Source organism: Dendrobates tinctorius, unplaced genomic scaffold, assembly GCF_039654945.1.
Source record: "Dendrobates tinctorius isolate UK_male_01 unplaced genomic scaffold, ASM3965494v1 ptg000126l, whole genome shotgun sequence".
In the NCBI taxonomy this organism is placed as follows: Eukaryota; Metazoa; Chordata; class Amphibia; order Anura; family Dendrobatidae; genus Dendrobates; species Dendrobates tinctorius.
Genome location: NW_027361794.1, coordinates 14609586 through 14622750, shown reverse-complemented (window position 1 = coordinate 14622750; position 13165 = coordinate 14609586). Strand labels below are relative to the sequence as shown.

Below are 13165 nucleotides of genomic sequence, written 5' to 3'. Positions count from 1 at the left end.
CTGTTGGTATTTGGTTTATTCTATAAAACTCCCTTTATAATATTCCACCCTTGAACGCACGCCGTGCGCATCATGTTTTTGTACAATTTGTCAATAATATATATAGGTTCTCCCCGTCTGAGTTATTTTCGAAGGTCAACAAAATACGATTTTCCTGTAATTAATTTCTCACACTCTAGGTACAATGAGTTTTCTTTGTGTGGGAATTTTGATGTTTAAAAAAGGTTCCTCATGTTTGGTCCTGTTAAAATTTAAAACACCTGCTGGCACTGTTTCAGCGGTATACATTTTAGTCCATTAACCTTTACAAAAACCCATTCAATACAAGGCATGAAACAAAGCCTCCCACTAGAATGGACAGGCTAAAGAATGTATGGTTTAAAAATATATATTATTAATATTACAAAATCATTACAGTGTTCTAACAATTCCAATTAAAATGATACCTCTAGCCAAACAGATCACACTTAATTCCTGACTATATATAAGCTATCACAAAAGCTAAACAATGCCCCCAGAAAAATAATTTATCGAAACGTACGTTGGGGTGGGTGGCAGGTCTCCTGCGGTTCCCCTACTAAAGTAATGAATTCTATATAAGCACGTAATTTTGATTGCATTAGCTAGCAATGTTTACATGCACTTAGTCTGGGTTTATTTAACTGGTGATCCCTTTGCTCATTATTAATTGTATGCTGGTAATGTTTACAGGCACTTTGCATTAGCTTTATATGCACATTATCTGCGGTGTATTGAGAGTCATGTGGCACCTTATTATATTTTTTAAGGGTTAATGCCCATATAAGAATTTTTTTCTAAACTGAGACATTGTTTAGCTTTTGTGATAGCTTATATATAGTAAGGAGTCAAGTGTGATCTGTTTGGCTAGAGGCATCATTATAACTGGAATTGTTATAACACTGTAATTATTTTGTAATATTAATATATATTTTTAAACCATACATTCTTTTGCCTGTCAATTCTAGTGGGAGGCTTTGTTTCATACCGTTTCAGTGGTGTCGGCACTTGCATTCTTGGGTCTCTTTTGAGGTTTTTATATCATGTGAGCCCTGTGCCCAATCAGCGCTGGCGTCACTGTCCCCACCTTCGGACAAATCGAGGATCATGAGTCAGAGAGCAGCCGCAGCCCTGGCTTCCTGTTGATGCTCAAAATGTCTGAAGTTGGGAACAGTGAAGCTGCCGCTGATTGGGTGCAGGGCTCGTGAGGTGTAAGATAAGAAACTCACATAGCCCCGGGACAGCGAGTCTCGACACCGCTGAAGTGGAGCCGGCACGCCAGCAGAGTATGAGTGTTTTTATTTTAATGAGGCCAAACATGAGGAATGAGTTCACTGAGAAAAAACAAAAAATTATATTATATACAGTATATATATATATATATACACACACACACACACACACACACACACACACACCTATTATTTATTTATATAGCGCCATTAATTCCCTGGTGCTGTACATGAGAAGGGGTTACATACGAAGTTACAGATATCGTTAACAGTAAACAAATTTACAATGACAGACTGGTACAGAGGGGAGAGGAGATATATACACACATACATACACACATACAGTACAGACCAAAAGTTTGGACACACCTTCTCATTCAAAGAGTTTTCTTTATTTTCATGTCTATGAAAATTGTAGATTCACTCTGAAGGCATCAACACTATGAATTAACACATGTGGAATTATATAATTAACAAAAATGTGTGAACCAACTGAAAATATTGGATGTCTTATATTCTAGGTTCTTCAAAGTAGCCACCTTTTGCTTTGATTACTGCTTTGCACACTCTTGGCATTCTCTTGATGAGCTTCAAGAGATAGACCATTTCCGGTGACTTCCAACAGTCTTGAAGGAGTTCCCAGAGATGCTTAGCACTTGTTGGCCCTTTTGCCTTCACTCTGCGGTCCAGCTCACCCCAAACCATCTCGATTGGGTTCAGGTCTGGTGACTGTGGAGGCCAGGTCATCTGGCGTAGCACCCCATCACTCTCCTTCTTGGTCAAATAGCCCTTACACAGCCTGGAGGTGTGTTTGGGGTCATTGTCCTGTTGAAAAATAAGTGATGGTCCAACTTAATGCAAACCGGATGGGATAGCATGCCGCTGTAAGATGCTGTGGTAGCCATGCTGGTTCAGTATGCCTTCAATTTTGATTAAATCCCCAACAGTGTCACCAGCAAAGCACCCCCACACCATCACACCTCCTCCTCCATGCTTCATGGTGGGAACCAGGCATGTAGAGTCCATCCTTTCACCTTTTCTGCATCGTTGGAACCAAAGATCTCAAATTTGGACTCATCAGACCAAAACAGATTTCCACTGGTCTAATGTCCATTCCTTGTGTTCTTTAGCCCAAACAAGTCTCTTCTGCTTGTTGCCTGTCCTTAGCAGTGGTTTCCTAGCAGCTATTTTACCATGAAGGCCTGCTGCACAAAGTCTCCTTCTTATCAATTGTTGTAGAGATGTGTCTGCTGCTAGAACTCTGTGTGGCATTGACCTGGTCTCTAATCTGAGCTGCTTTTAACCTATGATTTTGGAGGCTGGTGACTCGGATGAACTTATCCTCCACAGCAGAGGTGACTCTTGGTCTTCCTTTCCTGGGGCGGTCCTCATGTGAGCCAGTTTCTTTGTAGCGCTTGATGGTTTTTGCCACTGCACTTGGAGACACTTTCAAAGTTTTCCCAATTTTTCAGACTGACTGACCTTCATTTCTTAAATTAATGATGGCCACTCGTTTTTCTTTACTTAGAATGTGTATTATGGCAAGAAAAAAGCAGTTAACAGTCTATTCAGTAGGACTATCAGCTGTGTATTCACCAGACTTCTGCACAACACAACTGATGGTCACAACCCCATTTATAAGGCAAGAAATCCCACTTATTAAACGTGACAGGGCACACCTGTGAAGTGAAAACCATTTCCGGTGACTACCTCTTGAAGCTCATCAAGAGAATGCCAAGAGTTTGCAAAGCAGTAATCAAAGCAAAAGGTGGCTACTTTGAAGAACCTAGAATATAAGACATATTTTCAGTTGTTTCACACTTTTTTGTTAATTATATAATTCCACATTTGTTAATTCATAGTTTTGATGCCTTCAGAGTGAATCTGCAATTTTCACAGTCATGAAAATAAAGCAAACTCTTTGAATGAGAAGGCGTGTCCAAACTTTTGGTCTGTACTTATATAATATATCCCCCTTGATTAGACGATTCACTGACAAGAGGATGAAACTAAACTTTATTAATTCCAAATGTAAAACTCGACCCACAATTCACCCCTTGAAGGTTAATCAGAAGGTGACTAATAGAAAACCATATACCCCACATCTCGGTATATAGGGTGAGGTGACGTATACACACTCCCCAAGTCTCTCATTTCTATGGGTTTCATCATCCTCACCAAAGGCGAATCATCAAGAGATTATTTAATATTGACCTATATTCAAGGGAGACTAGACGAAAAAAACCCTAAAATCATGTATCATGTTATCCGAAGCAATCAGAAAACTAGTCACATATTGGCAGATCCCAGACTTCACACTATATACTTTCATTGTAAGCCGCTCTAGTGTGAGGAATAGATAGTATGTGAAAATACAGTATATACCGCTCAGGGAACACTTAACTTCCAGGGATCATTTCCATATTCATACTAAATAATGGCACAGATCTCCCAGACATTATGATTGCCCATATCCCTAGTCTTATAACGATATTGAATTCATTCCCTGACAGACCGCAGCATGGCTATTAGTTAGAAGCTGCTAATGATCTTTGGAGCAGGGAAGGTTTCCCTGAGTGGTGTATATTGGGCCGTCTGAAAACTGAGTTTAGAATAGGGCAATTTGTCTGCACTACTAATTGACAGCTGTTACAATACCAAACTAGGGCAGTCTCTATAGGAGGAAAAACACAATAATTATACTGGATTTTCACATATCTATTCCTGACACTGGAGTGGCTTATAAACTTACTGAGTATATAGTTTGAAGTCTGGGATCTGCCAATACGTGGCTAGTTTTCTGACAGTTTCGGATAATATGATACATGATTTTAGTTTTTTTGTTGTTGTTTAGTCTCGCTTGAATATAGGTCAATATTAAATAAAGTCTCATGACGAGTCATCTTTGGTGAGGATGATGAAACCCTTAGAAATGAGAGGCTTGGAGAGAAACCCTTAGAAATGAGAGGCTTGGAGATTGAGTGTGTATACGTCACCTCATCCTATATACCTAAACGTGGGGTATATGTTTTTTCTATTAGTCACCTTCTGACTAACCTTCAGTGGGGGAATTATGGGTATAGTTTTCGATTTGGAATTAATAAAGTTTAGTTTTATCCTTTTGTCAGCAAACATGAGGAATGACAAAAGACAACCCCTTTAAGAAGATCCAATTTTGGTTAAAAATATTCCAACATTATGAACATAAAAAAGGCTTCTCCCCTATGTGACATCTCTGATGTCTAACAAGACCCGATTTCCGGTTAAAACATTTCCCACATTCTGAACAGGAAAAAGGCTTCTCCTCTATGTGACATTTCTGATGTCTAACAAGACCCGATTTACGGTTAAAACATTTCCCACATTCTGAACATGAAAAAGGCTTCTCCCCTGTGTGAATGCTTTGATGTCTAACAAGAACCGATTTCCGGTTAAAATATTTCCCACATTCTGAACATGAAAAAGGCTTCTCCCCCGTGTGACTGCTCTGATGTGCAACAAGAACCGATTTCTGGTTAAAATATTTCCCACATTCTGAACAGGAAAAACGCTTCTCCTGTGTGTGAATGCTATGATGTCTAACAAGACCCGATTTCAGGTTAAAACATTTCCCACATTCTGAACAGGAAAAAGGCTTCTCCCCTGTGTGAATGCTTTGATGTCTAACAAGACCCGATTTCCGGTTAAAACATTTCCTACATTCTGAACAGGAAAAAGGCTTCTCCCCTGTGTGACTGCTCTGATGAGTAACAAGAACCGATTTCTGGTTAAAATATTTCCCACATTCTGAACAGGAAAAAGGCTTCTCTCCTGTGTGAGTTTTTTGGTGGCTAACAAGATGTGATTTCTGGATAAAACATTTCCCACATTCTGAACAGAAAAAAGGCTTCTCACCTGTGTGGACTCTCTGGTGCTTAACACAATCTGATTTACTGTTAAAACATTTCCCACATTCTGAACAGGAAAAAGGCTTCTCTCCTGTGTGAGTTATTTGGTGTGCAACAAGATTCGCTTTCTTGTTAAAACGTTTCCCACATTCTGAACAGGAAAAAGGTTTCTCCCCTGTGTGAGTTCTCTGGTGAGTAACAAAATTTGATTTCTGTGCAAAAGATTTCCCACATTCAGAGCAGGAAAAAGGCTTCATCCCTTTGTGAGTTCTCTGGTGAGTAACAAGCGTCGATTTCTGTTTAAAACATTTCTCACATTCTGAACATGAAAAAGGCTTCTCTCCTGTGTGAGTTCTTTGGTGTATAACAAGATTCCATTTCCAGTTAAAACATTTTCCACATTCTGAACATGAAAATGACTTCTTTGCTTTAGGAGCAGTTTGTTTTTTAATGCCTCTTTTGTGACTTGGATTTTCCTTAGTAGTCGGTAATGAGTCAGAAGATGGGACCTGTTTCATAGGATCAGATGATAGATCTTTGCTGTGAATGGATGATGGTATATCTGGAGTAACAGCATTCACTTCAGTTGTATCTTGTAGGATCTCAAGATCATCAGATTTAAAAATTGAAGATGTCAGCTGTCCCTCTGATCTCTTGGTACAGTCATCTGCTGACATAAAAAAACATTTTTAATAAAATATCCTTGTTTTATATTTTTGATCATTTCTACTTAAAATGTCCATAAAAATGGCAAGCTATGTAAAAAACTTTATTTACCAAGACAATGACAGTTCACAGTCTAATAGAAAACCTTGTTGGATGAACCAGTAGTGCGTGGTGTTCAACTGTTTGTTCATTTTGCCTCCCAAATATTGAATAAAAAGAAACCAATCAATGTTATGTAGGCGAAAATAATATCAATTCTCATCTCACAAAAAACAAGTCCCCACTCAGGTCCATCATCTGTCAATGGTAAACAGAGGTTCCCACACTACTAGTGGTTCAAAGGCTGTTGAAAAGCAACAAGGTTTCAATAAACCAATCCAGCAAAATCCGCTCTCACTTGAGTCTTGCAGTGTTCAAACATCATTTAGGATCCCTGTATTTAGCAATATTATAGTGAGAAGAATCCACTTAATTTGTGGTGTGTGTCTCCTGGAGCACAATCTGGGCACTATGTGTTGTGTAGTAAAATGGCAAATGTGTAATTTTCACTCTCCAACATCCACTGCGTGTTAATTTCCGGAAAGTGGCTGTGGAATCAAAATATTCACTCCTCCTGGTCAAAATTGTTGGTACCCCTCATTTAATTACAGAAAATCCCACAATAATCACAGAAATAACTTGAATCAGACCAAAGTAATAATAAATAAAGCACTCAAAAATAGGAAATAGGAGAAATGGTGTCCTCCTGCAGTGTGTGTTTTGGGTCATTATCCTGTTGCAAGACTCATGACCTGCGACTGTGACCAAGCTTTCTGACACTGAGCAGCACATTTCTCTCTAGAATCCTTTGATAGTCTTGAGATTTCATTGTACCCTGCACAGATTCTAGACACCCTTAGCCAGATGCAGCAAAGCAGCCCCAGAACATAACAGAGCTTCCTCCATGTTTCACAGTAGGGACAGTGTTCTTTTCTTGATATGCTTCATTTTTCCAACGGTGAACATAGAGCTGAGGTGCCTTGCCAAAAAGTTCAATTTTTGTGAACATGTAGCTTGGCAAATTCCACTCTGGCTTTTTTATGATTTTTTTCAACAATGTTGTCCTCCTTGGTAGTCTCCCATGAAGTCCACTTTGGCTCACACAACGACGGATGGTGCAATCTGACACTGATGTTCCTTAAGCTTGAATTTCACCTTTAATCTGTTTAGAAGTTTTTCTGGGCTCTTCTGTTACCATTCGTATTATCCGTCTCTTTGATTTGTCATCAATTTTCCTCCTGCAGCCATGTCCAGGGAGGTTTGCTACAGTCCCATGGAGCTTACATTTCTGAATAATATGTGCAAATGTAGTCACAGGAACATCCAGCGGCTTGGAGATGGTCTTATAACTTTTACATTTAACATGTTTGTCTATAATTTTCTTTCTAATCTCCTGAGACAACTCTTTCCTTCGCTTCCTCTGGTCCATGTTGAGTGTGATACACACCATGTCACCAAACAGCACAGTGAGTATCTGTAGCCCTCTATATAGCACACTCACTGACTCAAAGGTTGAAAACACCTGTGATGCTAATTAGTGTACCCACCGCAATTTAACGTATCCCTTTTGTCACAATATTTTCAGGGGTACCATCATTTCTGCCCAGGCCTATTTTATGTATTTAAAAATTCTGTGGAAGCATGCTTGAAAAGCAATGTCTGACTTTCATTTGTTCATTTTCATAGATTTTTTATTTATTATTACTTTTGTCAGATTCAAGTTATTTCTGTGACCATTGTGGGTTTTTCTGTCATTAAACGAGGGGTACCAACAATTTTGATCACGTGTATAGATTATAATCCTCAGTGAATTAATTTATAAAATGAAATCACTTTATGGGGATTTCGACTATTCTGGTTTTCTGTCATTTGGTTATATTAGGGCTTCTGCATATGGTGTGTCCAATCTCATCTGGGATCTGTTCCTGCTGTCCAGCTGGAGTAATCTGCTCCCTACTTCAGCCAATTGGAAAGTACCACACCCTACTAAAGCTCAAAGCATATGGCCGGATTCTGCCAGATACAGCGTTGTTCTCCTTTGGTTCAGTCCACTGTGCTCAGCCCCCGGCTTGTGTATTTGTTTCCTGTTATGACCGTGGCCCGTTTACTGACTGCTCATGTCTTCGGATTCTGTATTCTGTCCTTCTGTTTCTGACCCAGCTACCTGACTATTCTTCATGCCATCTAACTCCACAGAATAGCAGGTAACACCATGGTCCATGCCTAGGGGTCCCAGTGTAAGTCCAGATTCCATGTAAGGGTGTTAAAGGGCGATGAGCAAGGCAATCCTTGGGATATGGAAAGCAGAGAAGATAATGCCAAGTATGTTCATGGTGGACATCTTTTGAGCTGCCTGGTGACCCAATACATTGTGTCTGCAAACTATCACAGCTAGATCTGCATTCAAATAGCTATATGGCGCTCCTTCCCTTCTGAACCCTGCCATATGCCCAGACAGTAGTGTACAGTCGAATGTAGGGTATTGTGAGAAGTTGGAAAACAATTTGTAAGATCCATTTGTTTTCTATTATTCTTTGTGAATAATTCCAAAGTTATCACAACATAAAGTGACACACGTCAGATTTTAAAAATGGGGCCTGGTTAAGAACACAAAACTGACTGCAGGAAGAGATTAAATCAGAGTATTTTGGACACTAACTACTGTAATCAATACAAACCAGACAGGCCTAAATGCATCTGCACTAATAAAGGGTGCAGCGGACCCAAGTAAAATGGCAGCTGCACAGGTGCATAAATACCAAATGAAACAGCCAGCCTACAATCAGGGATTGGCCGTGTGGTACACCAGTGCAGAAGAAATAATCCGCATGTGGCAGTGTTCACACAGGGAATGCAGGGCTTCTGGCTCACAACCTCTTAGTAACACCATATAAGGGGGCTGCCCAGTGCCAACTAGAATGCATCCCGTGTGAACAGAGGCCACAAGTTTGCAGAACCATTTGGGCCCAACTGCACCCTGAAAGAAATATAAAAAGTGCACAAAAAACATATCAATATATGTAAGGTATTGGTTGATATTAAGGCCTTAATACGGAAGCTGCCAAACTGCGTCAAAGTTCCTTACACTTGTCAGTCCTACTCTAACATGAAAACCTCAAAAAGAGGAAAAAAATCCTCCAAAAAATTCAGATACAAACCAGACAGGCCCAAATGCATCTGCACTAATACAGGGTGCAGCGGACCCAAGTAAAATGGCAGCTGCACAGGTGCATAAATACCAAATTAAACAGCCAGCCTACAATCAGGGACTGGCCGTGTGGCACACCAGTGCAGAAGGGCCCATATGGTTCTGCTTATTGTGGCCTCTGTTCACACTGGATGCATTCTAGTTGGCACTGGGCAGCCCCCCTATATGGTGTTACTAAGAGGTTGTGAACCAGAAGCCCTGCATTCCCTGTGTGAACACTGCCACATGCGGATTATTTCTTCTGCACTGGTGTATCACACGGCCAATCCCTGATTGTAGGCTGGCTGTTTCATTTGGTATTTATGCACCTGTGCAGCTGCCATTTCACTTGGGTCCGCTGCACCCTGGATTAGTGCAGATGCATTTAGGCCTGTCTGGTTTGTAGCTGAATTTTTTGAAGGATTTTTTCCCTCTTTTTGAGGTTTTCATACTGTAGTCAGTAACTGTGACTATAGACAATAACACATCTACTGAAATGATCAAACTCAACAGTCTTCATCAGTATTAAATGAGAAACTAGTGGTGAAACCTCTCTGGGGTAATTAGAGTATGGGGCCCGGTGACTTCACAATCTAAACTATCGTAAGGGGCAATATTTTCTGTCAGATGAGTTTCAAGAAGAAATATTACACATTTAAAGAGAATTGTGTATAATAGTACAGAGCTGAGATGTCTTAAAGGGAACCTGTCAGCAGGACTGTGCACAGTAACCTACAACCACTGTCAGGTTAGCGCCGTTATACTGATTACAATGATACCTTGGTTGAGGAAATCCGTCTTGTGTTTGTTGTTTAACCCCTTTCTGTCATGTGACGTACTATCCCGTCCATCTGCCCTGGGACTTAACTCCCAGGGACGGGATAGTACATCACAGCGATCAGCGGCGCCCACGTGGTGAGCGCCGCTGATCGCGGCCGGGTGTCAGCTGATTATCACAGCTGACACCCGGCACAATGTGTCAGGGGCGGTCACGGACCGCCTCGACACGTTAACCCCTTTCACACCGCGATCAAACACGATCGCGGTGTACCGGGGGTTAAAGGGAAGCATCGGCAGGGAGGGGGCTCCCTCCGTGTTTCCCTGAGCCCCCAACAGCAGCGCAATGTGCAGCGCTGCTGCGGGGGGCTCTTTCCCTGCAGGTCCCCGAATCCACATGGCGACGGGGACCTTCGGGGGCCTGCAGGGAGCTGGCTTCCTCATGCCCGCAAAGCGCAGGCAAGGAGGAAGCTGTCACGGTCACGTGAGTCTGGACGCAGCGAGTACCGCAAGGCGAACCCATGACACGCGTTACCCTGGATACACCGCCTCCAGTGGGGCGAATTTAAATAATAACACGTGCAGCTGGATACGCTGCCTCCAACTGGCGAATTTAAATATTACACGTATATATAAAGTAGTCTGGAAACCCCGCCTCCAGTAAGGCAAATTTAAATAAGGGGGGAACCTGGGTAACATTAACAATGGGCGGCCCTGCAATAGGGAATAGGGAAGTAGACACCTCCTGAACTCCACTGAGCCAGTGTCCCTGCACTCCTAACGTTCCCTATGCCGGTTCCGCACCGGGGCGACGCACAGGAACCTAAAAACCCTAGCTCGCCCTAAACCTAAACCCTCACTAGGGAATAGGTCGGTGCGGAATCTAATCCCACCACTGCACTAAACACACATGAGGGAAAATGACAATACAGGGGAAACACCACTTAGCTTTGCTCTGTTGCATACGATCCAAGCAACAGAGCCCCCCACTTGTGTGCATCTTCTCCTCCACCCGGATCCATCACCATAACTGGATCCTTCACCATAGTGCAGCCTTGGAGCAGAGTCCACCACCAATTGCAGAAGTCCAGCAACAGAGTCCCAAAGATGAGTTCAGCTCCTGCCCACAAAGTCAAGCATGCTTGAGTCCAGCTCTCAGCAACCAAGTCCCGCATGCTGAGTGCAACTCTCTCCATAGTCGTCACTCCACCAAGCCATGCAAGCACTTCCTGCCAACACCATAAACTGTGACTCCACCACGCCATGCCAGCCCTTCTTACTGACCACCTAGCTGCCACTCGTCCCCTCTGGCTGGGCTGCGCAGGACTCATGTTCAGCTCCTTCTTTCACCCAGGCTTCCTTGTGAATGACTAACACACAATATCACCAACAGTGATTGAAAACACCTGGCTCTCTTTTATAGAGCCTAACACCTGATTTGTAATTAAGTGCACATTAAACCAAAGAAACTAAAGTGCACTACCACTCACCACCACCGGGGCAACTTAGAATGAACGACACCACGTGTAATAATTCTAATGGCCACCGGGGGCAATCAACCCACTTTGGCACCAAGCCAAAGGAAAAAAAGTTCAATTTGTGCATTTAAACTGTCAAATCCAGCCTGGATCATGACAGAAGCCTTGTGCAGTGCCTGTGACAGATCGCTGAACTGTCACAGTGATCTGCGATGTGACAGATCAGCGATCTGTCACAGGACAGTGATGTCCCACCTGGGACAATGTAATACAGAAAAAAAAAGTGGAAAAATAATTTTTTTAAAAAATCGTTAAATAAATTAAAAAAAAATATTCCCTAATAAATTCATTTTTTGGAAATAAAAAAAAAACAAAACAATAAAAGTACACATATTTGGTATCGCCGCGTAACGACCCGCCCTATAAAACTGTCCCATTAGTTAACCCCTTTAGCGAACCCCTTAAAAAATAAAAAACGAAGCAAAAAATAATGATTTATTATCATACCACCGAACAAAAAGTGCAATAACGCGCGATCAAAAAGATGCATATAAATATGCATGGTACAGCTGAAAATGTCATGTTGTTCCGCAAAAAACGAGCTGCCATACAGCATCATCCGCAAAAAAATAAAACAGTTATAGCTCGCAGAATAAAGCAATGCAAAAATAATTATTTTTTATATAAAATTGCTTTCATTGCATAAAAGCGCCTAAACATACAAAAAAGACCTTAAAGAGGTATCGCTGTAACCGTACTGACCCGAAGAATAAAACCGCCTTATCAATTTTACCACACGCGGAACGGTGTAAACGCTCCCCCGAAAAGAAATTCACGAAACGCTGGTTTTTGTTCATTCTGCGTCCCAAAAATCGGAATAAAAAGCGATCAAAAGATGTCACGTGCCCAAACATGATACCAATAAAGGCGTCAACTCGTCCCGCAAAAAATAAGACCTCACATGACTCGGTGGGTCAAAATATGGAAAAATTATAGCTCTCAATATGTGGTGACGCAAAAACTGTTTTTACAATAAAAAGCGTCTTTTAGCGTGTGACAGCTGCCAAACATAAAAACCGCCATAAATAGTAAATCAAACTCCCCGTTATCACCCCCTTAGTTAGGGAAAAATAATAAAACTAAAAGAAAATTTATTTATTTCCATTTTCCCATTAGGGTTAGGGCTAGGGTTAGGGCCAGGGCTAGGGTTGGAGTTAGAATTGGGGGGTTTCCACTGTTTGGGCACATCAGGTGCTCTCCAAATGCAACATGGCGTCTGATCTCAATTCCAGCCAATTCTGCGTTGAAAAAGTAAAATGGTGCTCCTTCCCTTCCAAGCTCTGCCATGCGCCCAAACAGTGTTTTACCCCCACATATGGGGTATCAGCCTACTCAGGACAAATTGCAAAACGACTTTTGGGGTCCATTTTCTCCTGTTACCCTTAGGAAAATAAAAAATTTGGGGCAAAAATATCATCACTTCTGGGGAGTTTCAATAGTTTAGGTACATCAGGGGCTCTCCAAATGCACATGACACCCGCAGACCATTCCATCAAAGTCTGCATTCCAAAACGTCACTACTTCCTTTCCGAGCCCCAACGTGTGCCCATACGGTAGTTTTCTCCCACATTTGGGGTATCACCGTACTCTGGACAAATTGGACAACAACTTTTAGGGTCCTGCTACCCTTGGGAAAATAAAAATTGGGGGTGAAAAGATCATTTTTGTGGAAAAAATAAGATTTTTTAATTGTACCGCTGTACGTTATAAACTTCTGTGAAGCCCTTGTTGGTTCAAAGTTCTCACCACATATCTAGAAAAGTTCCTTGGGGGGTCTCGTTTCCAAAATTGGGTCACTTGTGGGGGATTTCCACTGTTTAG

The 13165-nt window shown here is 41.7% G+C and overlaps 2 protein-coding genes across 2 annotated transcripts in view; one reads left to right on the top strand and one right to left on the bottom strand.

Moving 5' to 3' along the window:
* The window catches only part of LOC141047277 (uncharacterized), a 1035999-nt gene that overhangs the window by 808417 nt on the left and 214417 nt on the right, over nucleotides 1-13165 (top strand). The window lies entirely within an intron of this gene.
* Nucleotides 4343-13165, bottom strand: part of LOC141047299 (uncharacterized) — a 56914-nt gene continuing 48091 nt past the window's right edge. The window contains exon 7 of the mRNA XM_073542354.1: nucleotides 4343-5807. Coding sequence (XP_073398455.1) covers nucleotides 4447-5807 — 1361 coding nt within the window. The 3' untranslated portion in view covers nucleotides 4343-4446. The remainder of the gene's footprint in view (nucleotides 5808-13165) is intronic.